The sequence below is a fragment of the Hypomesus nipponensis genome, chromosome 13 (genome assembly GCF_054491055.1).
Source record: "Hypomesus nipponensis isolate SF chromosome 13, ASM5449105v1, whole genome shotgun sequence".
NCBI classification, from domain to species: domain Eukaryota; kingdom Metazoa; phylum Chordata; class Actinopteri; order Osmeriformes; family Osmeridae; genus Hypomesus; species Hypomesus nipponensis.
In genome coordinates, this window is record NC_140373.1 from 8934829 (window position 1) to 8960806 (window position 25978).

The 25978-nt window shown below is 47.4% G+C and overlaps 4 protein-coding genes across 4 annotated transcripts; 3 read left to right on the forward strand and 1 right to left on the reverse strand.

Moving 5' to 3' along the window:
* The first annotated feature begins 6253 nt into the window (after positions 1-6253).
* On the forward strand, positions 6254-14286 carry fscn2b (fascin actin-bundling protein 2b, retinal). The gene is made up of 7 exons (XM_084669896.1): positions 6254-6346; positions 6623-6694; positions 6800-7457; positions 11706-11862; positions 11942-12063; positions 12211-12378; positions 13163-14286. Exons 1-7 carry the CDS (start codon positions 6254-6256, stop codon positions 13366-13368), a joined length of 1476 nt encoding a protein of 491 aa, XP_084526022.1. The 3' UTR covers positions 13369-14286.
* A 1-nt stretch (position 14287) lies between these two features.
* faap100 (FA core complex associated protein 100) lies at positions 14288-18646 on the reverse strand. Its single transcript, XM_084669903.1, is given in 9 exon segments — positions 14288-14980; positions 15159-15245; positions 15328-15447; positions 15532-15759; positions 15761-16508; positions 16663-16819; positions 16975-17909; positions 18023-18144; positions 18350-18646. Coding segments are annotated over 9 exon segments (2679 nt in total). The 5' UTR covers positions 18500-18646; the 3' UTR covers positions 14288-14848.
* Positions 18647-18704: 58 nt separating this feature from the next.
* On the forward strand, positions 18705-20641 carry birc5a (baculoviral IAP repeat containing 5a). The gene is made up of 4 exons (XM_084669902.1): positions 18705-18945; positions 19311-19420; positions 19948-20065; positions 20185-20641. Exons 1-4 carry the CDS (start codon positions 18838-18840, stop codon positions 20275-20277), a joined length of 429 nt encoding a protein of 142 aa, XP_084526028.1. The 5' UTR covers positions 18705-18837; the 3' UTR covers positions 20278-20641.
* A 195-nt stretch (positions 20642-20836) lies between these two features.
* On the forward strand, positions 20837-25707 carry tmem235b (transmembrane protein 235b). Its single transcript, XM_084669897.1, has 4 exons — positions 20837-21048; positions 21378-21449; positions 21541-21678; positions 24842-25707. Exons 1-4 carry the CDS (start codon positions 20877-20879, stop codon positions 25078-25080), a joined length of 621 nt encoding a protein of 206 aa, XP_084526023.1. The 5' UTR covers positions 20837-20876; the 3' UTR covers positions 25081-25707.
* Positions 25708-25978: the final 271 nt, after the last annotated feature.

The window sequence follows — 25978 nt, forward strand, 5'->3', positions numbered from 1 at the left end:
AGACCGACGCAAAATGTCAGATCTGTGTTCGTTTCACGCGCCTCTTGATAGATGTGAAGCGACGAACCGGGGGCCCGAGCCTACGGAGCTCGCGAGAGAGATATTTCCGTTCGGACGGAAAACAAGGGGAGGGAGGAGCAGCGCGCGGACGGTTAAACCAATAAAATTTTGATCAGGGGACGGGAGGGTCCTGTTAGTGTAGCTGTAACCAATAAGAACGCAAGTGATGGTCTGTACCCCACGTGGGATCTGAGTCCCAAACAACGCCGACTGTGCATTGAGTCGGTTCTGGCCAATCAAGGAGGAATAAGGTGTTAATCTCAATACGGATTGGTTCTCAATTTCATACAGTCCCTCAGTCATCACGTTTGCACCATTTGTTAACTCTTTGCTACTACGCAGGCATAATAGGCTGCTGGAGCACACTACGGCTGTGGTTGTGCTGGTATGATTTAATATAAATAATATAATTAAATAACATATGTATTATTTTGGGAAGTATATAAATCTACAATAAACATTTAAAAGTCAGGTTACATGTGAGATGGCGTTACATTGTTGAATGTATCCTTAATACAACATTTTGGATATATTTTTCTTCCAAATAACATAAAGCAGCCTCGGACACGGGTCTGTCTTATTAAATTGATTATTTATTTATTAATAAGAATTTACATATCTCTGTTTCACAATGGGTGGATGTATAGGCTGTGTCAGGACCATAGTATTTGTGGAATACGTTGCCTTTATAGGCGGGCTGAAATCATATAGCTTAGGCTATAGAAGTCACATCAGACTGGAATTTAGGATGCCCCCCCCCCCCCCCCCCCCCACACACACACACACACACACACACACACTCCCCCCTGCGCCCCCTCACCCTCCCCTCACTCTCTCGCTCTCACACGCCCCTTCTGCTGTTTAATTGCAGTGATGATTTAGCGTTGATAACGTCCACATGTTGACGTCTTTGAGTTCACTTCTTACGTTTCTGGAAGGCCCCCCATTAACGAAGCAGAAGCAATAAAACAGCGATTAAAAATAGTTATAGAATCCTGCCCTCCTGTGCTACGCAGTCACACAGGCACCAAGACTGACAAACCAAGCATCAATCTTTATTTTCTCTAAAAACATATTCTGTGACCCGGGAACTGGACCCATGACGGAACAGCACACCACTGCCTCTTAGTGGACATAGCTGGTACTACAACAGCTGTCAGAGCCTAACCTCTTGCCCCTGATGTATTAATGTTTGTGTGTGTGTGTGTGTGTGTGTGTGTGTGCGTGTGTGCGTGTGTGGGGGTGCGTGCGTGCGTGTGTGTGTGTGTGTGTGTGTGTGTGGGAGAGCTACTAAAGCTATTGATGGGGAGAAGACTGACAGGGGAGAACAGAGATCAGCTTTCCCCCATCCTGTCCATCCCAAAAGTGTGTCCCCACGGACATGAGGAGGGGTTAGGAGAGGGGGATGAAATGAAAGAGGAGAAAGAAGGACATGGGTGAGAGAGAAAGAGAGAGGGGGTCCATCTTGCTGTCAGCGATACATGGAAATAGAGAGGTAAGAGAAGAAGGGATGGAGCGAGAACGACAGGAAGAGATGGAGGAGAGGGGAGGTGAGATGTCAGAGTGGAGAGAGCTGGTGTAGCGAATGATGGAGAGATGGAAGGTGGAAGAGAGGTTTGATTAACAGGTGGACGAAGACAGGGAGACAAAGAAGGGATGATATCGGGCGAGGCGACGTGTGAAAAGGGGGAGCAGAAGAAGGAAGGAGGCAGAGGTTTGGAACATGACCGAGTGTAGGAAGGGGAAGGAGGGAAGGAGGCAGATGGGAGAGAAGGTCAATAAGGGGAAGGGAGATTGAGGGTTTGGGGAAGGGCATGGAGGGAGGATGGATGGAGGCAGTGAGGTGCCGGGGTGGAGGTATGTTGGTGATGGGGGTAGGGTGGGAGAGATGAGCAGGAGTGCGGGAGGGAGGAAGTGGAGAGATGTGGGAGTGAGGAAGGGAGGGAAGAGGTAGAGGGAGAGGAGGGAGGGAGGGAGGGAGGGAGGGAGGGAGGGAGGGAGGGAGGGAGGGAGGGAGGGAGGGAGGGAGGGAGGGAGGGAGGGAGGGAGGGAGGGAGGGAGGGAGGGAGGGAGGGAGGGAGGGAGGGAGGGAGGGAGGGAGGGAGGGAGGGAGGGAGGGAGATGTGGGAGTGAGGGAGGAAGGAAGGATGTTGAAAGGTGTAGGAGTGAGGGACGAAGGGAGGTGGAGACGTGTTGGGCTAGCATTGGCCCCCTATAGACCAGGGAAATGGGACAACAGAACTGAACTGAACTTAATAGGCTAGAAAAGGCTGGGGGCTGTTAACGCAGAAATGGTCTTTTTAAACTTCACACCCCCCTCCCTCTCTCTCTCTCTCTCTATACCTCCCCTCCTTTCTCCCTTCACTTGCTCTGTCCTTCTCACACTTTCTCACTCTGTCGTTAACTCAGTTTCGCCGCCTCCCTCTCCCTATAATTTCCCCTCCACCCCCCTCTGTCTATCCCATCTCTGTCCCCCCCCTCCCTCCCACCTCCCCTCTCTCTGAGGAGGTGTAATGATAGCTATTTGAGTGTCATCAGAGCAGCGCAGTAATGGCTTCTGAAGCACCATTCCACAGTTGCCACGGTGAACCTGGCACAGTCGCCATCCCAGAAAAAAAAGAGGGAAAAAAAACATCTGGTTGGCCATCGTCAGACGTCGCTGTGCCAACGGCAGCGAGAGCTGCGGCGGGTCGACAGACTATGACATTGCCCCCAGGGCCGGGGAGAGGGGGTCGGGGGGGGGAGTAATGGAGCGTGGGATAGGGTCCTTATGAGCAGGACATACAATAATAATACTAATAATAATGATGTTTTTATAATAAACATTTAGTAATCCTTTTTTTATTGAGCATTCATTGTGGGTGAACATGTGTGTGCGTGTGTGGCTGAGTGTGTGTGGGGGTGTCTGAGCGTGTGTGTGTGACAGTTTGTCTCAGGTGAGGTCTCAGGTATGCAAATGTGAGGTTCTGATTTCCAGTTCATGTATGTCATTTCCAAGATAAGGGGTATTGAGTTTGCCCATAGTCAAAGACTGGCACACACGCACACACAGACACACATCGCATATCCCCTTACCAGGGGGGGATCAACTGACTAGAAGAGTATAGTCCAGAGCAGACAGAAAGACATGACCATGGTCAACACTAGATCACTGGCGAGATCTAGCAGATCACATGAAAGATTCCTCTGTAGACCCTGTTAGGTACTCTTGATCTGATGAATTAAGAACACAGTATGAGAAGCAGATCACTCGAGATCAACATTTTTTCTTTAACAGAAGACATATTTCTAACCCTTTCCATCCCCGAAACATTCAAACATGTCACTGCAAAGACACATCAACACATTGATGAAATCAACACACCCACAGAGTTTTCTTAGCTTTGGTAAATTATGTTTGTGTATGGAGTCCGCTTCCCCTGATGTCCCCCACGTTAAATGTGACTAGATCGCCCTCTGGTGGTTATGGCCTGCTAAGCAGAACACAGGGCTGCTGGTGATGTCACCATCAGGGGTTCCCAACCCTGTCTGTATGTCAGGCTGGATCTAAGTGGAACCCAATCTTCCATTATAAAGTACTGCTCCCATTAATATCAAGACTTAGGAGCTGACAATGTCCTGTATCTGACTGGCAAATCATCTCATTGAGAATCTGTGTGGCTCTGACACGTAGCAGGAGGTTTGGGTACAGGTGTGTTTTTGGGCAAAAGGCATCAATTCTCGATCTCAGTCCCACATAGTAAATCATTGAGTATATGAAGCATTTAACATGCTATGCACCTCAGGTTATCTGTGTGTGTGTGTGTGTGTGTGTGTGTGTGTGCTTGGCGGGGGGAGGGGGACTGGTAGATTAGCCAGGTTGTGATGATAGGAAGAGGGATTAACAGGACTCAGCTATGAACACGTCTGTTTACTCCGCAAACAGGCTTACAAGGGACTGATTGGTGGGCTTGATTACACACATACACACACACACACACGCACACACACACACACACACACACACACACACACACTGATTGTGAGTCCATGAGCTGACCACCTGCCCCCTGTTTAAGTCATACATTTCCAAGTCTTATTCCCTGGTCTCATCTGACTCTGAATTTCAGATTCAAATTCCTCTCTTTCTCTGTTAGTTACTTTCTATGCCTCCATGGTTCTCAGGTTTACTCCCTCCATCCCTCCCTGTCATTTGGTCCTAAACACTTTCTTTCTGTCAGTTGCTCTCTATCCCTCACCCTCTCTCTCTCTCTCTCTCTCTCTCTCTCTCTCTCTCTCTCTCTCTCTCTCTCTCTCTCTCTCTCTCTCTCTCTCTCTCTCTCTCTCTCTCTCTCTCTCTCTCTCTCTCCCTCTCTCTCCCTCTCTCTCTCAAGCATTCTTGCTAGCCTTGTTCTCTTTGGTCCCTCTTTCTGGTCCTGGTATCATCAGAGCTGACCCACAGAGCTTGCAATCAGAGAAGGGCTGTAACTCTACCCAGGACTGGCCAGGTAAGTGGAGATACACCCAAGCCCAGGGAGGCATAGGGAAGGCTCTGGTTACCTGACACAGTGTGTGTGTGTGTTTCTGGTTACCTAGCTTTGTATGCACCTCAGTGAGAGAAGCGAGGGAGAAAGAGCAGACTAAAGCCCAAGGCCAAAGAAAGGCAGGATTACACACAGGTCACAGACAGAGAGAGAGAGAAAGGGACCAGGACAGGAGGAAAAGAAAGAGTAGGAGAGAAAGCTTTGAAACAACAAAAGCGAACTCAAACCTAAAGCTGGCGTGTGGCAGAGATGTAGGAGTCTGGTGAAGGAAGGAGCAGGGGAAGGAGAGGACTGTCGCCTGCCCGAGAGGGAGCCCTGCTTGGAACATTCTCTGAAGATGAGCCTGTTTAACGGACTCACAGACCAAACCTGCCACCGATCACGGAGGAAACTGGAGGGAAAAATAAGGGAGGATTAAACGAAGGAGAAAAAGGAGGAAGAGGGACGGAGGAGGAAGGAGTGGAAGCAGGAGAGGGGGTGAGTGAATGTAAAGAGAGAGGGGGTGAGGTATAGAAGAAGAGGAGTGGAGAATAAAAAGGTAGGGAGCTCAGTACAGGGGTTGTTGTGGCTGTCCAGTTTAGATACCAGTCAGGATATCAGAGGATAAGACCACAATAGTAAACAATACACAAAGAAAGAGATGGAGAGAGAGAGCAACTGACAGAAAGTGTTTAGGACCAAGTGACAGGGAGGGATGGATGGAGTAAACTTGAGGACCATGGAGGCATAGAAAGTAACTAACAGAGAGGGAGAGAGAGAGAGAGAGAGGGAGAGAGAGGGAGAGAGAGAAAGAGGGAGAGAGGGAGAGAGGGAGAAAGAGAGAGAGAGAGGGGTAGATAGAGAGAGAGAGAGGGAGAGAGAGAGAAAGAGAGGGAGAGAGAGGGAGAGAGAGAGAGCAATTGACAGAAAGAAAGTGTTTAGGACCAAGTGTCAGGGAGGGATGGAGGGAGTAAACCTGAGAACCATGGAGGCATATAAAGTAACTAACAGAGAAAGAGAGAGAGAGAGAGAGAGATAGATGGGGGGTGGGCTGTTAGAAAAAGAAAGATACACAAAGTTAATAAATCGTTTTCTTTGGGGAAAGAGAGGGAAGAACAGAGAAAGGAGGATCAGATGATGTCACAGTGTGTGTGCTGGAGTTCTGAGTCCTGCTGACTATAATCCTGATTAGGAAACGGGGGAAAACTGCAGAGCCCGGAACGACAGAGAAGGAGGAGAGGAGGGAGAACACACCGGGAGTCCTACACATTCAGAGAGAGAGAAGGAGAAGAGAAGAGAGAAGAGACGCCGAGAAGTGGAGGAGAGAGAGATAATTACCAGCTAAAGGAGTCTTTGGGAAGTAAACCTTTCCAAATCTGGGAGAAACAACATAATTACTGTAAGTCGGTTAAAGCTGTGTGTGTACAGTATTTGCGCGTGTGTGTGATTGTGTGACAACTCAAAATGGGGACTGAGAGATTTGTAGTCTCGTCAGTGTTTCGGACTTAATCATGTCGGGTACTAACCACTTCACAAATTCATTCCTCTCTCGGTCTAACTTGTCAATGCACCCTCCCTCCCTGCCCCCCGCCCCCACCCCCCCCGGCTCCCTTCCGTCCATCCCCCATGCTCTCCCTCACCTCCCCCTCCTCTCCCCCTCCTCTCCCCCTCCTCTCCCCCTCCAGGTCAGCATGCCCGCAAACGGGAACCATCCGCTGAAGCTCCAGTTTGGTCTGATCAACCACGAGAGCCGCTACCTCACCCATGAGGCCTTTGGCTTCAAGGTAACAGTCCTGGGAGGCCTGCTGCTGTCTGTCACTCTCCCTGTGGTTTAGGGTTCAGCAGGAGTTCAGCCGGGGATAGGCTTGTGTCCACCCAACTGGGTGAACACATCACACACACTGGGCAAACGCTCCCACAGTTGAATCCTACCACTGCAGCCCTCATTGTGGGTTTCATAACGAAGCAGAAGAAAGTAACACAGATGTCTCCTTGCTCTGTGTTAATGAGCAATGTGCCCCCCCCCTCCCCTTCCCCCCTCCCATACCTGCGTCCCCCAGGTGAATGCCTCAGCCCCCTCCCTGAAGAAGAAGCAGATCTGGACGTTGGAGCAGGATCCCAAGGACCAACAGGTAGGCCATCTGCCCCGTTCTAGATCCCACCTGCTCACATTCCTACTACAGCTGAGGATGTTCTGGAACAGCCGAGACTGAACTCATAGCTGCCCTCTTCTTCAGGTCGTGTACCTGCGCAGCCACTTGGGCCGTTTCCTCGCCTCGGACAAGGACGGCAAGGTCACCTGTGATGCCGAGGAGCGAGCCACCGACTGCCGCTTCCTGATTGTGGCCCAATCAGACGGGCGCTGGGCCCTCCAATCAGAGCCCTACCTGCGCTTCTTCGGAGGGTCACGTGACTACCTGTCCTGCTTTGCCCAGATGATCTCGGAGGCAGAGCTGTGGGCGGTACACCTGGCCCTGCACCCTCAGGCCAACCTGCTCTCCGTGGCCCGCCGCCGCTACGCACACCTATCTCCCGAGGACGGCGAGGTGGCGGTGGACCGGAACATTCCCTGGGGCGTGGCGGCGCTGCTCACGCTCGTCTACCGGGACGGGAAGTACCAGCTGCGCACCTGCGACAGCCGCTACCTGGGCAATGACGGGAAGCTGTGCGCAGAGGGCAAGGAGAGGGGCACGGGGTACACCCTGGAGCTGAAGTGCGGGAAGCTGGCGTTTAAGGATTGTGAGGGGAGGTACCTGTCCCCCATGGGGCCCACGGGCACGCTGAGGTCAGGGAGGTGCTCCAAGCCGGGCAAGGACGAGCTGTTTGACCTGGAGGAGAGCCACCCTCAGGTGGTCCTGATGGCTGCCAACGGCCGCTACGTCTCCATACGACAAGGTGAGAGAGGAATGTACACGTACATCCCACTTACACACGCTGACGATACACAGACACACTTGATAACACACACTGAACACTGACTGCTACGGCTACTGGCACTACAACTCCTACTCCATATTTATATTGTGCACCACCAGATACCACCAGAGGATACTGAGCCTGCAGATACACAGGAAGTACATTAGCGATGGTGGGCTGCTGAATATAAATGAGTCTGTACACGACCAGTCTCAAAGGATTGTGTGTACAGTAATTATGGGAAACGTGTCTCATGTCTTCATCTTATCATGTCATCATTTGTTAAATCCTTCCCCCGAAGACTAGATTGACAGATTTGTGTGTGTGTGTGTGTGTGTACTTATGCCCAGTGTAGCGTTGTAACAGTGTTAGAAATGGGCTCTTGAAAACTACAAAAGGTCTTTTTGTGCAGATATGGTTTAAGGTTTGTCACAAGGTCATGTTAGAGGGTTAACTACAGTATTCAGTAGGATAAAGAGCCAAGCTGGCTACATAACCCTGGTGGTTTGTCAACTACTTCCTTTTTTTTGCAAAGCTGAACTCCAGTTTCTAGAATGTTCGGCAACTTCTTCTAGAATGCTGGGTGACTGAATGCAGAACGTTGTGAATGTTGGGTTATAGATTCTAAAATGTTGAGTGAGTCATTCTAGAATCCTGGATGAAACATCTTTGAATGTTGAATGGCTGATTCCAAAATCTTAGATTTGAACATTTTGAGTGGTCATTTCTTGAGTTGGTTAGCATTAATTGTCAGCAGTATTGTTCATGATAGAGGTAAGGTAAAGATTCTTGTCTGAGGTGTTGTGTTACTGCATTGCTGAGTGCTGTAACTGTATCTGCATCATTGTTCCTGGAAAGTACTCCAGCTAACTGCAATAACCAAATGGCGAAGCAGCAGAAACTGATTGCCTGAAGGATAGATGGGGCTCGGGAGATAAGGCTAGTGATGTCACTAGCTACTGTGAGCTCTCAACACACACACACACACACACACACATTCACTCCCAAGAAGTCTGACACCAATTCCATCTCACCAAATCAATATTCACGTACACAAACTTTCTCTTTTTGGTCACATACACACTCCCCTTCCCCCTCTTTAACACACGCACGCACACAAACACGCTTTCTGTAGTGGTGAGATGAGGTGATGGTGTTGAATAATTGATCATGTCAAGGCAGAGTCTGTTTTCAGAAACCGAAGCCCTGCGTTGCCCAGCTTTGCACCACACAAACCCTGCTCAAACCAGCTTCATTAGAGGAAGCAACATGGAGCTGGACTCGAGGAAAGAAGGAAGGAAGGTGGACTGAGAGAGATGTATAGATACCAGCCAGATGAACGCTTATGAAAGTGCAGGAGCCGGAGAGAGCGGGAGATGGAGAAACAAAGAGAGAGGACAGAAGGGATTGAGCAGAAGGGATGGGGGGGAGCATGTATAAAGCATGAGTCTCTGTAGACTTTAAGACAATAGGTGCAGCAGAGGGACATCTGGAGGCAAGAACTCCTCCATTGTCACCTGTGAGCTGGCTCATTAATCTACACCTCGGCCCATTCTCCCAGGAGGAGGGAGGGGGGCCCAAAAGTCACATCAGAGCCAGAAAAAAACAAGCGTTCACCTCAAGCATATGCATGACTCAGTGAAAAGCACCTCGGAAACTGTTACGATCTGAACAGGAAATGAGCTCCTTGTTTTCGTCTACCACTTTACCGTAACCCTCCACATTTCTGTCGCTTGCCTTCTTCTCTCGACAAGCTTTATTCTTTCCCATTCTGCATTGGGCTCTCTCTCTCTCATCCTGATGAAAGAGAGAGCATGTGTGTGTGTGTGTGATGGAGCTGTCATTTCCATCATCACCTCCCTGTGCTGGAAAGTGAAAGAGAGACAAAACCTCAAAGACACGCACAGATACGCAGACGTACACACACACAGTGCCGGGTAACAGGATGAAGGTTTCCAGTGAAAGAGGGAGATCAAGAACGAGAGTGTGAAAGAGAGAGAGACAGACAGAGAGATATGGAGAGAGGGTAGTGAGGGATACATCCAATAATAAGGGAACACTGGGCCATGGCATCACCTTACCATTAATAATGGATGTCAGAGCTACTCGCTGATAGATTAGTCAGGCCTGCTCCATTTTTGGGCAAGCGGACAGGCGGGCCTTTGGGTTAGCCAACACCAAGGAGCGTATAAGAAGAAAAAATTAGATACATCACATGTCTCCTGTGACGATACATTTAAGTCGCCTCCATGGAATTCAATTTATTTACTCCAAGTGCGATAAGGATAGAAAATGTGAATATGTAATGTATTGGACGATTGTGCGTTCCTCCTTTGCCAGCACCAGGTGTCTAGTTGTCATGGGTTCTAGTCCAAGGCCGCTAGCATGTGGGGTCTGGTCCAAGTCTACCATTCCTCTCACTGCCCAGACATCAGTGTGCCTAGCGATCATGACAACAACTAATTTAGCGTGCTTGGCTAACTAGGGTGTTAGAGACACCTACCACTATTTTTATTACAGAGAGTGATACCCGGAGTAAGAGCTGGCTGGCTTCTACCCTTTCATCTGTCAAGCTGGATTCCTACTTTCCTCTCCTCTCCTCCCTGACTTTTAGTACTTGCCTTTTATAACTATCTCTTGTCATCTTTCCGTAGCAGTTGTTTGAATGAATATGTAACAGAAGAATAGAGAATGACACTGCGAAGATAACAATGCCTACCTGTTGTTTGATGGTTTGATGGAGAAGTTTACTAAGCATAGAATACACAGTGTTCATGTTACTAAAGCGTTAATCTAGACAAAATACTTTTACCAGCCTTGACCATTAGACAATACAGAAACCTCATCCTAAAGCTGACAGCAGTTGTTGTTGTAGGTCAGAGTGCGAATCATACAATGACAATTGGGGGGGTCAACTTCTTCTCCAGGGCGTGTATTCGACCCCCCAACCTCTTTTGGGGGGGTCCAAGTCTGAATTAGGGGGGTCAGACCCCCCCAACCCGCCCGTAATTCGCACCCTGGTGTAGGTACTATGTTTAGCGCGTGATCCTGTGGGTCCGGTGGTGGTTGGATGTGTGTAGAAGTGTGTGTGTGTGTGTGTGTGCATGTGTCTGGGCGGGGTGTTGGGGTGAGGCTGGGGGCATCAGTACATTCTGCTAATCATGCTTCAAACAATCCTCCCTTTTCTCCCTTTGTTTTTTTTCTCCCTCCTTCATTCAGGGATTGAGGGACTGAACAACTGGTACTCCAAAGCTGCTTAGATCAGAGCCCCACCGGGAAAGAGGGGGAGGGAGGGAGGGAGGGGGCCAGTAGAGTGGGGGTAAGGTACAGGGATCTGTGTCATTAAAGGATTAAGAAAATGATTGAGGGATATTCTGGGATGCATCTCATTTGGGTTTTAGCCTCCGCAATCCTTTTCATGTCAGGTGGGGTGTTGGTGAGGAGGGGCGGTGGGGTGTGGATGAGGAGGGGTGGTAGGGTGTTGGTGAGGAGGGGCGGTGGGGTGTGGATGAGGAGGGGTGGTAGGGTGTGGGTGAGGAGGGGCGGTGGGGTGTGGATGAGGAGGGGTGGTAGGGTGTGGGTGAGGAGGGGCGGTGGGAGTCCAGTGTCTTGTCAAGGTGTGTTTCCTCACGTCCAACAGAAACAAGGGTAGATAGCGATTCAGCTGATACGTTTTCAAGGCTGAGTTGTTAATTGCTGGGGGCTAAACATTCCTAATGCCTAAGAGGCCTAGGCATAAAACCTAATGTGTGTGTGGAACCCTGTGTGTGTGTGTGAGTGAGAGAGTGCACCAGTGCAGGCTTGCCCCTGTCACAGTCTTGCTTTGGCCTTGTAGCTTGTCTGCTATGGAGTTGGTAGGCTTTGGCTAAGCAAACAGGTTTTTCACCTATCCATGTTTCTAAGGAAAGACTGCTGCAAGTTGCAAGGCAACTTTAATAGACAGCTAACCCAGTAAGGATTCAGTTTTTTCAGCTTGACATTAAAAGAAAAAGCTGGGACCATGCATATTTGAAACGCCCACTGAGCTGTTTGATGGCCTACAAGTTTAATCTACCTGTGCAGTCAGTAATCAAACTGGCCTGATGCAGCTTCCCCTCAAGGGTTCATGTTGGAACAGGAGGGTTATGTAATAGGATGAATAATAGCAGGTTCAGTGCCTGCCACCCCCATCCAAAACTTATTGTAGAGTGCTGCACTGACAGGATGTCACTCTTATGCCCCTCCCAGGAGTGAGTATCTCGGCCAATCAGGAAGATGAGACGGACATGGAGACATTCCAGATGGAGATTGACAGAGAGAGCAAGAAGTGCATGTTCAGGACCAGCAAGGGGAACTACTGGGCCCTGGTGGCCCATGGGGGAATCCAGACCACCACCACACAGATGTGAGTAACACTCTCCTCTCCCCGCTCCTCCGCCCAGCATTCTCCCTCTGTTCCCCTCATGCCTCCCACTGTTCGACAGATCTGCCGACACCATGTTTGCAGTGGAATGGTTGGGCCACAGGGTGGCACTGCGAGCCAACAACGGCAAATACGTCTGCACCAAGAAGAACGGGCAGCTAGCAGCCGTCAGCGACTCCATAGGTGAATACAGACTAAGTACAGAATAAAGTACAGTGGCACGCAGGTTTGCCTCAGTCAGCGCCTACAGGCTCTTGCCCCCTAAACTCTCCTGTTTCTGTGTTATCTCGACGTGCTACTTTGAACCTTGATTCTCTGGTCGTTTCTCAGGTGAGGACGAGCGGCTGATTCTGAAGCTGATCAACAGGCCAATGCTGATTCTGAGGGGGGAGAATGGCTTTGTGTGCCATCACAAGAACTCCAACACACTGGATGCCAACCGCTCCGTCTACGACATCTTCAGCCTGCACTTCAGTGACGGGGCCTACCACATCAAAGGTCAGGAGGGGTCACTTCAGTGACGGGGCCTACCACATCAAAGGTCAGGAGGGGTCACTTCAGTGACGGGGCCTACCACATCAAAGGTCAGGAGGGGTCACTTCAGTGACGGGGCCTACCACATCAAAGGTCAGGAGGGGTCACTTCAGTGACGGGGCCTACCACATCAAAGGTCAGGAGGGGTCACTTCAGTGACGGGGCCTACCACATCAAAGGTCAGGAGGGGTCACTTCAGTGACGGGGCCTACCACATCAAAGGTCAGGAGGGGTCACTTCAGTGACGGGGCCTACCACATCAAAGGTCAGGAGGGGTCACTTCAGTGACGGGGCCTACCACATCAAAGGTCAGAGCGGGAGGGGTCAGACTCCTCATGCTGCTTCCTGTGTTTCTCTCTCTCTACGTCTGCTGGCTCTCCACAAAGGCCAGAGGATAGGAACTCCCGATAGAGCTGAACACCAAATCTCGAACTTTCTGCCTACATGCAATACTAGATACACATGTAGCGTGGTCCACTCCATTGACATGGAACTGACTTGTTTAGATGACTTTACATAGGACTATATCCTGAATCCTCTATTGGAAGCAAAGGCATTAGCAGCACATCATACAGTCGTGAACATATTGGTTTGTGTTGACCATCAGAGTTCTCACAATACCAACTTTGATGGATGATAAGTTTTGTATTAACAAAGCGTTTTACATTGCAGATGTTTCATGGTCTCCCCCTTTCTTTCCCACCAACCCATTCTGTCCTCCACACTCCCTCTCTGACGCCCTCTCCAGGTGTGGGTGGAAAGTTCTGGTATGTGTCCAGCAGTGGATTGGTCTGTTCTGATGGGGAAACGCCTGAGGACTTCACACTAGAGTTCCCGGAGCACAGTCGTATTGCTATCCGGGGCAAGAATGGGCACTATCTCCGCGGCGACCAGGGCGGCAACCTCAAGGGCGATGGGCTCCGCCCACACAGCACAGCACTCTGGGAGTACTGACACAACTGAGCCAGGACTGAGTTTAATCTGTCAGCAACTCCAGTAGGTCCCCATCACAACACAGAGGGCTCATTGTGCAGTCGGTATAGGCTTATGTCTTTTCCAGCAATGTGCAGCCAGAATCATCTTCATCTTTTCATCTTAGTGTTTTCGCTTTTTACTTTTTACCAGCTGTGACCCAAGGTCAAACGCCTCTTATGGAGATAACGGCCCGGTAAGACAGTCAGGAGGAGACAAGAGTTCTGCCCCCTCTTAAAGTAGATTATCCTGCTAACGGCAGGACTGGGATCAGCCGTTTGGGGGCTTCAATGCCCTAAATACTTAGCATGATGTTGGTTGTATCTGATCGAGGTTCACCTCCGCTTGCTTCCTGTCACACCCTGGGCTAGAGGATCCAGCAGGATCTTTTACAGGAAGACTGGGGAGAGTGGGAGGTGGAAGTGATGAGTAGAGCTACATTCAGGACCTTCAGCACCTTACCTGTGTGGGGAAGGCGTTCATTCATCACCTGTCTGAATCAGCATGTGAGGATGACTCCTGTTTGAACATCATGGAGCGATAGTCATAAATTAGGTGTCCTAAATTCCATTTCATCTTGTCGATAGGGAGGGTAAGAGTGTGGCGAGTATAGGATGTTTGTGGCTGAGGCTCCACACTACAATCTAGTCCACAACAGTGTAAAGAGGCCCCTAATGAGCTAGGGGAGCCTTTGTTACTGTGGAAACCCTGTTACAGGATATGTACATTAGAAAGGAGTAATAAGGTGTCTCTATCTCTCGAACAACACGACAGCTTACTATGCAACGTAGTAATGGCAGTGAACAGTCTGTGACATTGTTGAACCTTCACCATATCTTTACTTTGTAACATTTCCCCTTTGGTATGTTTAATGTAAAGAAAATTGAAACATTTTGGAAAATGATGAATAAAATTCAACTTTAACACTGGGATTTGGCATATGTTTCTGTTTTGGGTTTGTATTTTGCCAAGATGAGATCAGTCAGTTGGAGGCAGTATGATACACATGACACACGAGATCAGAGGTCAGCTGGCTCATGATGGGCATGTCCTTCTTAACTTCTTCACTGGGAGTCCTGTGTGTCTGTAGGGGGTAGCAGGCTGAACGGCCAAGCAAGTGGACACCAGGGTCACAGACTTTATGAACCTTTTCATCTGCAATGATCAGGTCATGCCCTGAAAGAGGACTGATAACAGGTTTAGTGAAACTCTTGCTAGTAGCATATAAACCTTGTCCGCCATAGCTTAAACTGATGGTACACAAACCATGGTTTATTATTTAGATTGTAAGAGATGTTACCAAGCAAACTGTATGCATGTCATGGCCTATACTACATGTTCAACCTGAACAGTAGTGGTTAAAACATAATGAATTAAACCTCAGCAAAACATAGGCAAAATGTTATGATATATATATGGTTCTGGTCTCCCTGGGACGCATATTAAATGACTTAAATGTCTGTCACGTTATGATGAGAGGGTTCTCTCTGATCTGTCGGTACACACTGAGCAGTGTTGTGGTCACCTGCCCTGATATCGTCTCCTGCCCAAAGGCTTCTGGGACACGAGACTCCTGGATCTTCTCCAACAAGGCCTGGTGGGAGGAAGAAGAGGTGCATGTTGGGACATGAGGAGGAGAGGAGGTTAGACGCACAATAACAAAGAACCGCAGGAGAAATCATAAGGAAAAGAGGCTTTTTTTAAAGGTACAATGTCTATTTATTTATTATTCCAGATTGTTTGTTACATGTTTAGATACCAGGGTATCTCACCTCGGCTCGCTGAAGAGCTTGTCTCAGACCGAGGCCCTGCACGCTCATGGAGGATAAACACGTCCCGGCAACACTCTGGAGCAAAACCTTACACATGCCCAGACAAGGTTAGAATATTACCATATCAATTCATCTGATTACATGTGTGTGTGTGTGTATGTGTGTGTACCTGTACACGACGTAGTACTGCATGGTGAAGTCCACACACGGCAGCAATGGAGGAGCTCTCTACCTTAACCTCCACTGCAGCCAAGATCCCCTCCTCCAATCTGACTTCTCCCACAGCTACCTGGTAGAAACACAGTCACTAAATAAAACAAGAAAAACACCTTTCAAAAGATATAATCCCAGACAGACTACCACGCACACACACCTCTGTTGCGGTCAGTTTGACGGAGTGTCCTCCTGGGGCCATGGCGTAGACTAGAGGGCTGCCCAGCCCCCGTTGGTCCCCTCCCTCCCTCCTCTCCTGGCCCCCAGGCCCCTGGGACAGCAACCAGCCCAGGACCAAGCTCCCCAAGCCAGGGGAGACCGTCACCCCCAGAGAAGCTGAGTCTGGGGCTCCTGGTTTTAGAGCAGACCTAAGTATCTCTGAAGACACCACAACTCTGGCTGAGAACAGACGGCCCTCGGTCTCTGCCCCCCCAGCTCCCCCCCCCCCTGCCTGCCCTCATGAACCCGCAAGAACTCAGGTAGGCTTGAATGGTATCCATGGCCACGGTATCCGTGGAGTCGCTGTGTCCGAAGGTGATGCCAGGGGGTGGTGTATCTCCTTTGACCTTGAGTGCATCCAGCCAATCAATGGTCAGCATGTCCAGAGACAAACTGACATAACCAGTGTTGTCCAATCCCAGAGCAGAGAATGCAGTCTTCCCGTTGGCCAGTAGGCCAGCCATCTCCTCTCGTCCCAGCAGGCTTTGCAGGGAGTAGACTAGTGAGCAGTAAACTGTTATCGGGAAGGAGGTGTCAACTGCGGTTGTAAGGGGTAACGACACATCTGTCTTTTCACCTGCTTCCAGTCTTGAAAGACGGAAAGAGAAGGTTCTAAAAGTGTTCCCACCCCCCTCAGCAAAAGAGCGGGAGAGAGGCATCACTTGAACACACAACGTCCAGCCATCTTCTAGAACATAGGGGCTAGAGTTCTCTAAAACACAGGTCAGGGTTAGCGAGTCTCTCTGTAACAACCTGCTCCAACAGGGAACAACACCACATCTGATTGGCTTCTGCTGGGTATGAGGCTTCTCTCCGTGGCTGCGATAGGCTAACAGCAGGCAGCTGATGTTGAGCACCTGATTTAAGCGCTTGAGGGTCTGGTTTCGGGACTGGTTGGTGCTTTTCAATACAGAGGTTCTAAGGAAAGGTACATAAATGGATACTTGAATGAACACTTAACCCACCAGGGCCTTGATTTATGAAACTTTATATCGTTTCATACCATCATTCTGATGTTTTATTTCATTTATTGGTTATTTAACATGCTGTATGTATTGAACGCACGCCTCACCTCTCCCAAACGTCTCCGATGGCTGCCAAGAGATCCCTGATTTTCTGGCCCACCTGGGATGGAGGGAGCTGGGGTAGTCCTCCATCCTTGCTCCCCTGGGGCAGAAGCAGCCTCTGGAGCCTTCCTCTGGAAGACAATGCTACCAGCTGCACCGCTCCTGCAGACATAGACACAGCTTTACAAACACAAATACAACTCACTGTAAATGAGATCACACACACACTTTTGCCTCATAGAAAAAAACAAAACACACACAGATATACACACACACACAAGGCCCCAGTCATCCATAAATGAGGCCAAGAAACTGACCTGAGGTATGTGTGTATGAGGGTCCAGTCAGGGCGATCACCCCGCTGATGCCCAGACTTTTGGGGCATCGGATGGTTTCCACACACTGATCCTTGCCTGGTCTCGCCGCCTGCAAAACTACCTCACGCTCTCCTGGCCTGGCCTCCTCTCCTCCTCCCCCTAGGAGGTCCAGCACCCAGAGGTCAGATTCTGTGCTATAGTACAGACAGTTCTGACCTGGACACACACACACCACGGGTCCCGGAACACGCCCCTCGCTGAAGCTTGCCACTTTGACCCCCTCCTCAGGCCCCGCCTCCTGTGCATGGATCAGCACCACCTTGCCTTGAAGACCCACTACAACCACACACCGGGACCCCACCCCCATCTCCGGGGCAACAGAGGTTCCTATGAATGTGATTGGCTGATCAAGGCTGTGTAGAACTCGGACACGTGGCTCTGGCTGCCCCAGGAACAGCAGTGGCAGAAAGCAAAGCCGCCCATCAGGAAGACCACAAATGATTATGGGTGACTTTAAGAGGGCAGCATCAACACCGAAGAGGAGCTTGAAGAGAAGTGTCTCTATGAGAAAATGTCTGTCACCAGATGATGTCGATGAAGATAATGGTACTGCTGTATCACTAGAGTAGACACATGCCAGTACCGGACGCATGCCACACTTCCTTCCAGCATTTTCTTTTGAGTCGTCTTGGGGAAAAGCTAAAACCGCTGGCAGGCTAAACTGAGAGATCCTCTGATGGTCAGGGGCTGATGATGATGACGGCGTTCTGTAGAAGCTGAACAACCAGGCAGTCTCACACAGTGACACGGCCAGAAGAGTCCTGCCCACCAGGATAACAGAACACACTTCCTCGTCTCTGACAGCAAGGCTATCAGACGTCACGTTTAGCAGGACCAAGTCCGTTGCTTGGTTGACTGAGGAGGGGGCAAGACTCCTGAACAGTGGGAGATGAAATAAATGTTAAAGCTTGTATAATCTCAGGTCGTTTGGATTTATTGTTGACGGTCCAGCACATACACATGTTTGACAGTTAATATTCCTGCATACCTGGGTAGGAGGGAAGCCAGGTGGACACAGTAGACACCCTGCTTATCACAGACTGCGTAGAGGAGCTGCTTATCGTCACTCAGGACCAGGTGACAGACATGAGCAGGGAACTGGAGCACAGCCTAAAATAATGAGGATATCAAGCTATTATGTTTAGCTACCTTGGTTTGATACAGAATATAGATAGCTTGCCCTCTACTTAGGTTAGATAACTAACCTTTTAGAGATGTCAAGTTACTGTTTAAAAATGAGGGTTTTTGACACGCCACAGGTGACAGGAAAACAAGTCTAGTCTTAAGATACTCCATCCGAGTGACAAATATTTACCGTCAGTTTCAATTCATCTTTGTTGAAGACGTAGATATCATTGTTCCCTGTACATATTAGCACCTCTGTACTGCTCCAGATCACTTGAGCCGTGGTCGGAAACCGACAACCGAACTCTGCCAAAGTCTCTACAGCACATACTCGCTCCATGGCAAAAATCTCATGCAGGCGTTTTTATCTACAGGTACCAGTATTTAAAGTAATGTTCATTAGGAAGTAAGAGAAAGCAATGTTTTTGTAAGAAAGCATGATGACCCAGTTCACTATCGTGTCCTTTCGCGAGGGCTTTTCTGGACTCATTACCCATCAACCAATAGTGTTAAAGCGAGTCACTCTAACCAATCAAAACGTTTCACTGAAACTTCCGCCAAAAATTCAAAACTCCTTCGCTTGTAGTAACGTGAAGTCTTTAATCAGTTAGCTAGCTACATTCTTAATTTCAGTCCCTTCGTTTGTAAATTTTAGATCAATTAACTCGTTTAGCGACAATGGATCCGTTCGGCGAGGAGCATACTACAATGTACTTTTATGAAAACAGACTGAAAACCTACGTTGGATGGCCATTCGATGAGGATTGTACTTGCACTCCAGAAAACGTAAGTTGTTAGCTAACTACCAATACTATATAACTAGTACTGTACTGTATAGCTAAAGTAGCTAAAAAGTTGCAACAGCACACAAGCTTGAAAATATAGGAGTTGGTCAGTGCTGTCTAGTCCAGTGCCATAACATATAAAAGCTAACTTATTTTCAATATTCTAATGTTGTGAAATTAGTTGATATAATTGGCAATTAAGTTTGATTAGCAAGATAGGCTATTTATCAAAATCTACACTGAGATGAATTGCTAATTTTATGTCGTAGTGGCGGTTGATGTTCCGGTGTTGTTTGTTGTTGTTGTTGGTGGCGGTGATGATGGTGCAGCAGCTGGCTACTAACTGTTAATTTACACTTTCTCCAGATGGCAAAATCTGGCTTCATCCATACCCCGTCCGAGAACAGCCCTGACACGGCCAAGTGCTTCTTCTGCCTCAAAGAGCTGGAGGGCTGGGAGCCAGATGATGACCCAGAGTACGTTACCAATAAACTAACTTATTCTTAAAGAAGTAAGGTCCTAGGCTGAGTTCAGAATCTGCAGTGAGCAAGTGGTCTTTCCCATCTTTAGCTCTTCCCATAATATAAGTGGACGAGGTTGCTTTAACAGTCTGTTGTTATTATTGTTGCAGTATTAGAGTGAGCAGGCTACTGTTTAGGATGTAGGTTTACACATTTACTTTCCACAAGTTAGTGGTGGTATTGGGTACTGATGTGCCATCTACATATGATAACACAATCAGTGACTCAGGCTATTTTACCCTCTTTCTCGTTATAGGCCTACTGTCTTGACTTAGTTGTTGGATTTTTTCAGAAGTTTTTTACCAAAGCAACTTACAAGTAAGGGGCAGTCTGTTGCTAGATGGTGTAACAACAGGATTTGGATGAATATGAAAAACTCTATTATTATATGACTCATGTGATTCTGTGCCTCAAATTTCTCAGAACTGTGTGAAGTGATGTCTGTCTCTCTGCCTTCTCTTCACCTCATGTGTCTGTTTCAGGGAGGAGCACAGATCACATTCTTCTAACTGCAACTTCATTGCTCTGAAGAAAAGTGTAAATGACCTAACAGTGGAGGAGTTCCTGAAATTACAGAAAGAGAGGCAAAAGTTTATCATTGTAAGTTGTGAGTGAGTGAGAGAGAGAGTGAGAACTATATAAGATGAAGAGAGAAAGTGACAAAGACAGAAATAAGATCATTATAATGTGTCTGAAATATCCTTTCTTTTTGTCTTTAGAACAAGACTTGTAACGAGGCTATCGGCAAGTTTGAGGAGGCGGCAAAATTGAGGAGAGGGGAGATTATCAAGACTGCGATGGAGGAAGAGTGAGGAGAGAGGCAAACAAGGAAGAGTCAATAACATGTTATAATATGCTATAATTGATTTCCTCCACTGTTTTGTACATGTTTTGTAAAAATGGTTTATTTGATTTACATTTTTCCTTATTCATATTTGTATCATTAAATATTTGCTCTCCACCTAAATATACATGCATTTCAGCAATATGATTTTGTTGAATAGTTTTCAAACTGGAATAGAAAATATTGTTTACTTGATATTATGCAAGGAGAAATTGTGTTGTTTCACCGCAACATACCATCACAAGCTACTGAGTGCTTTGGTGTCCAATGACAGTGCGTAAAACTGCGCGCATCACAGGATAAAAAGACACGCCTGCCCATGCCCAATGGTACTCGTCTTTCTGTGCTTCATTGCTTCAGCACCACATCTTTGTGCTTTGCAGATCTACACATTGATAGCCAGGGAGTTTGTCCAACTAAGCCGAGAAGAGAGGGAAAGAAAAGCGTAATTTTGAAACGATGTCCATATCGACTCTCCTTAATAAGTGGTAACTTATTTTGAAACGGTTATTAAATCGTCTTAAACATTCAGACTTCTTGTGCCAGCTAGCGTCTTTAGAAGGCAATATGAAGATGCTTTCGTTCGGTGCACTAGTGCTCACCGCGGGCATCACCGGGTTACTGAGCTTTGGCTTCTTGTCTGCTGCTATTGGAAGTGAGTACTGGTATATCATCAAGGTGAACCGAACCGATGTTGGGGATTTAGACTCACACTCCGGACTCTGGAGAATACACGAAGGTAAATACTTTTTTGCTTTTCGGTCAGAGCATACCATCTCATAAAATCCATTAGTTCTATGGTTTGTGCTTAGGTAAAAACATACCAGTAGCCTATACAGTACAGTATAACTTGATTGATCTCCAGGGGCAAAATTATACTCAGCATTGGCAGATACAATAAAACATGCTTAAACTTACTACAAAGTAATATGATAATATGAAAGCGTAAAACAAATGACAAGAAATTCAATGATAAAAATGCAGCTCATTGTAATTGAATACTTTTAATGGAACAATAGTGGTAAGGTAATGATGTGATTGTCCTTGGTCATGTGTTGTGGTATCCAGGTGGGGAGGTCTACTCGTTCACAGCAGAACCTGGCTCCCCCAACTATACTGAGACAGAAAAACACATGCTGCGTGAGTCAGCATCACCTCTACTAATCACAGTCACTGATGAAGCTCTCAATTCTAAACAAGTCACAGTCTGTCTGTGTGTGTGTGTTTCCAGACATGCACAGCATGATTGTGGTATTGCTGCCACTCAGTCTGGTCCTTCTGGTGTTGGGTGGGATCTGTGGATTGGTCAGTTCCCTTGCACGAAGCCCTGTCCTCCTCACTGGAACAGCCTCCTACTTCCTGGTTTGCAGTAAGTGTAACCTCCTAACTCCCCCCCTCCCCCCAACCATCACCACAAAAAAAAGAATATGTGAAATGGTCTGAACTTTTTGGGTCCAAGGTAAAGGTTATGGGGCACACAGACTGTACCACTCAATAAAGGACAGAAGGAAGCAGATAACTAAGGATGTCAAGTGGTTTATGGGTGGCCTGATATCTCAGGCCATCTGTCTAAGGGTTCAGCTCGGAACTGTGGTCCTGCTGTCTGTTTGCACGCCTCAGTGGCCATAAAGATGACCACACACAACCCCACCATGAAGGCTGCTACACACACAACCAGCTATCTGAACCTATTCCACACCAGCATCTAGGGTATCTAAGGGGGAACTGATTGTTTTGCATGAGAGGTGTAGATTGACCGAGTAGGCTAGTAAAAAAAAAAAAAGTGAAAGAGCTTTGCTTGTCTGTCCAACCTTCTTTATTTACCTTTCCAACCTTCTTTATTTCCATTTAGCCCCTTCTATCTTTCCTTCTCTCTAACGCTTATCTACCTTGGTTGGATTTGCTAGTCTGATTCCCTCAAGGATAGATTGTTATTCTTCATGTTAATGGTTTGATAATGACTTTATTATTGCCGAGTGCACGCACATTATTACACCATTTCTCCCATCACCTCCCAACTACAATTTTTATTTTGTCATATGGGAATAACTGAGGAGAACAAATTTCTGTTTTGCCAACAGAGCACAAGAAAATAAAAATAATTGAATCATAGAGTGAAAAAGAACTGAAGTGAGAGAGTGGACAGGAAGGACAAAAAGAGGGTAGATTGGAAACAGCATGGATTTAACTAGCCCAGAATAGGTCTGAGGATGTGTGTCTGTGTGTTTCTATCACAGTCCATATGACAAGACCAGATCTCCGGAATGGAACAGACAGCAGATGTCTTTAGTTGCCAGGCTGCCACCAACTCTGAACATCACAGCTCCAGTGCAGATCCTCTCATATGACATTAGATCATAGGAGAACATAGAAATACATCTAAACAGTATAGGATGGTTAAATGAAAACTGTACCACAGCTATTACCATATATAGACAAACATACAGTGATTTCAGGGCCATGGTTAGGACTCTGGTATGTCTCAAGATAAACATGTAGTTTTGTAATGCCCCATGTTAAATGATTTCATGCACAGGAATTCATGTTCAGCTTCCATACGTTTTGTTAGGAATCATTTTGATTCTTAAAGTGGGATGCTTGACTCCTCTCTTCAGTGACCCCTGAAACATTTCAGTTTTGACTCGGAGCACTGGGTAGGGAATCACCCAACTCCTCAAGAACCTAGCTTCTCCTTGTTTCTCTTTCCACCCGCTTAAACAGCCAGCCATGTACCCAGTCGGTCGACACCTGACAGTCAGCCATAAGATCCTGATAAAGATGGCCTTGTGTTTCAGGAAAATGGTAAACCAACAAGCCTTTTCATGCACTCGCTCTAATCAGCAGCGCACGGAGACGTGTGAAATGCATTAAGACTGGAATTAGATTTGAGATTCTCTCCATCTCTGTTACCCTGTTTCTTTCTCTTGCTTGTTCTCATGCTTGTTCTCATGCTTGTTCTCTTGCTTGTTCTCATGCTTGTTCTCATGCTTGTTCTCTTGCTTGTTCTCATGCTTGTTCTCTTGCTTGTTCTCATGCTTGTTCTCATGCTTGTGCTCATGCTTGTTCTCTCTCTTGGTCTGTATCTCTTAGTTCAAATCAGCTTGCCATGGGTTTGCTGTAAGTCACACTTTACTCGTTATTTTTTTCTCAAATTTGTCTACATCCATAAAATTATCTAAAAAATGTATCTAAATTGCTGCTAAACTATGTAGAGAGTTTGTTGTTACCACGCCTACCTACATGTGACAGATTGGCCTATCTGCCAAATTGTCAATTTACCACATTCCTGTCTAAATAAAACACGGCCATACCAAAATATCGTGTTTATTGTGTTAAGGTTTAACAAGGGCCGAGAAAGGGGCAGGAGGAGGGTAACTGTCCCACTAACACAGAAATCAAAACTGAACGGTTGCTGGTGCTACACCCTTGTAGAGGAGCAAGTGTGTGGGCTCAGGATTGATATCTATCTACCTGTTTTGCTTACTGTAACAATGTAGTAAGAGACAATAACCATATATGAGTAGCTTCTAAAGTACTCTTTATACAGACTCAAATTCTAGTGAACAGAGAGTCCATCACAGAGCCATACTCTGCAAACAAATCAAAACATACATGCACACTCTTCTTATGGAGTGCATGCTGAAGCAGGTGGACCTCCTTCAAGTGTTCATCATATCTGGTGATTAAAATGTTCCAGTTCCCATCATGTTAACAAGCAGAAGGCAGATCAGCGCTCTCCAGCTCTGCCAAGGACACCAATCAGCTCCACCAATCACAGAGCAGCCTGATTGATTCTACTCCCTGCAGAGCTTCCTCCTCCTCTAGTTCACTTTAATATCCTCTGTGTGTGCGATTGTGTATCTGTCTGCGTCAGTGTGGGTGGGTGGGTGGGTGGGTGAGGAAGGAAGAAGTCATTAGTGTAATTTACACGGTCTCTCTAATGTTCTCTCTTTAATAGTTAAATAGCTATTTTCTGGGGGCTGCTTGCTATCTGCCAGTGCAGTTTTGTGTGCACTTTGAACAGCTATAGGAGCTGTAGGTAACATCAACTCATATCCAGACGTGACAGCTAGGGACACACGTTGAGAAAGTGCAGTAACTGTTATATGACACCCATGGGTGCCTCAATGAAAAAGAATGTTGTATTATGTCCCTGACACCCGCCCCTCTGATAGACACCCCCCCCCCCCCTTCCCGCCCCCCAGAAGGAAGGGATCTGCTAGATAAATGGAGCAGAATTCGAAGATAGAGGGGGGTTGTCCAACAGCAGCTTTATTATGAACCCAGTGTCCTGTGTAATGGTAATCAGGAAGTGGATGCGCGTCACCATTTCCTGTTTGTGTTGTTGTCCCTGCTCTGTTAAGAGGTACGTGGGGATGTTCCAGTTGTCTATTAGGCTTCAGGCAAGGATCTCTCTGGGATTGAACCAAATAACTACCCACCAGTTCTTGTGCGTGATTATCATTATACAGCATAGTCTCCTTTTCCAAAACGTTTTTTGTGTCCTGCTTGTTTGGTTTGCATTTCCCCAGGCCTCCTGACTCTCTCTGGGGTCAGTCTCTACATCAGTTACTCCCAGGCAGCTGTGGCTGAGACCGAGAGGCTGGTAGGAGCCGAGCGGCTGGCTCAGGTCTGCACCTCCTACGGCTGGTCTCTGGGTCTGGCCTGGCTGTCATGCGGCCTGGAGGTCCTGACAGGCTTGCTGCTGCTCCTCGCCGCCCGGACTGCCAGACGCCAGCGCGGCCACCAGGGACATCACACCGTGGCCTGACCCCCTGGAAGACACGCTGTCTCATTGCGGAATAACTGTCTCATTGAACTATACGCTTTAAGCCCTGTTTGTTGCTGGACTCATGTGTCTCAAAGTTGACAGACCAGAATACTGAGAGGAAGAGAGAGACACACTAGGGGTTTGTCTTCTGTTCATATACATTGATAATGTGTTGACCCTCACCTTACACTGGTGGTCAGTAAACATGTATTGGAAGTATGTAGGTGACCAATGGGTTGCTTGACTAAACCGACCATCATGGATAACAGCCTTAGAAGAATCCAAAAGGAGGAGAATGGGGTGAATGAAAACAGCAAGAAGTCCACTGGCTCTTTTCTTTCATGTTGAGGACTGGAATAACACTTTACATATGTTTAATGTTTAGCATTGACCCATGTACTAAAGTTTACTGCCTGAATATAAAACTCATCACATTTTCTGTCCATGGAGTTCTGGTTTTAACAGGACCATTCAACTTTGCTTTGAATCTTAACATGCTAAGCCAACCTAATGTGTAATGCTCTACTGCTCATAGGATGTTTGTTCTCCCTGTATGTTAGCGCCACTGTTGTCTTTTTCTGTGATTTTTAAGTGCGTCTCTGGACATAATAAAGTATTACAGTGCCACCCTGTGGTCACATAAGTCATTACATCACAGTGTGATAGCAAGAATGCAGCTTCTCATTTTCTCCCATCCATCTCTATATCAGCAGTTTCCATGGGAACAAGGTCCATACAGAACAAGACAACGACACAGAATTGAAAAAATCACGTACGAATCACGTAGTTTAAAGACTTCCGCTGGGTTTAAAATAGCGAGGTAATTGACTGGCGGTACAGTAAAAGGATAAAGGTTACCAGCCTTTAATGCGTCTGAAAAAGTGGAGAGGGATAGATG

Excerpts from the sequence above, each read along its gene's own strand:
- fscn2b (XM_084669896.1), top strand. The coding sequence starts at position 6,254 with ATGCCCGCAAACGGGAACCATCCGCTGAAGCTCCAGTTTGGTCTGATC. Across the intron at positions 6,695-6,799 it reads AGGATCCCAAGGACCAACAG|GTCGTGTACCTGCGCAGCCA; the intron begins GTAGGCCATCTG and ends CCTCTTCTTCAG. Across the intron at positions 12,379-13,162 it reads CGGGGCCTACCACATCAAAG|GTGTGGGTGGAAAGTTCTGG; the intron begins GTCAGGAGGGGT and ends CGCCCTCTCCAG.
- birc5a (XM_084669902.1), top strand. The coding sequence starts at position 18,838 with ATGGATCCGTTCGGCGAGGAGCATACTACAATGTACTTTTATGAAAAC. Across the intron at positions 18,946-19,310 it reads GTACTTGCACTCCAGAAAAC|ATGGCAAAATCTGGCTTCAT; the intron begins GTAAGTTGTTAG and ends CACTTTCTCCAG. Across the intron at positions 20,066-20,184 it reads AGAGGCAAAAGTTTATCATT|AACAAGACTTGTAACGAGGC; the intron begins GTAAGTTGTGAG and ends TTTTGTCTTTAG.
- tmem235b (XM_084669897.1), top strand. The coding sequence starts at position 20,877 with ATGAAGATGCTTTCGTTCGGTGCACTAGTGCTCACCGCGGGCATCACC. Across the intron at positions 21,450-21,540 it reads GACAGAAAAACACATGCTGC|ACATGCACAGCATGATTGTG; the intron begins GTGAGTCAGCAT and ends GTGTGTTTCCAG. Across the intron at positions 21,679-24,841 it reads CTCCTACTTCCTGGTTTGCA|GCCTCCTGACTCTCTCTGGG; the intron begins GTAAGTGTAACC and ends GCATTTCCCCAG.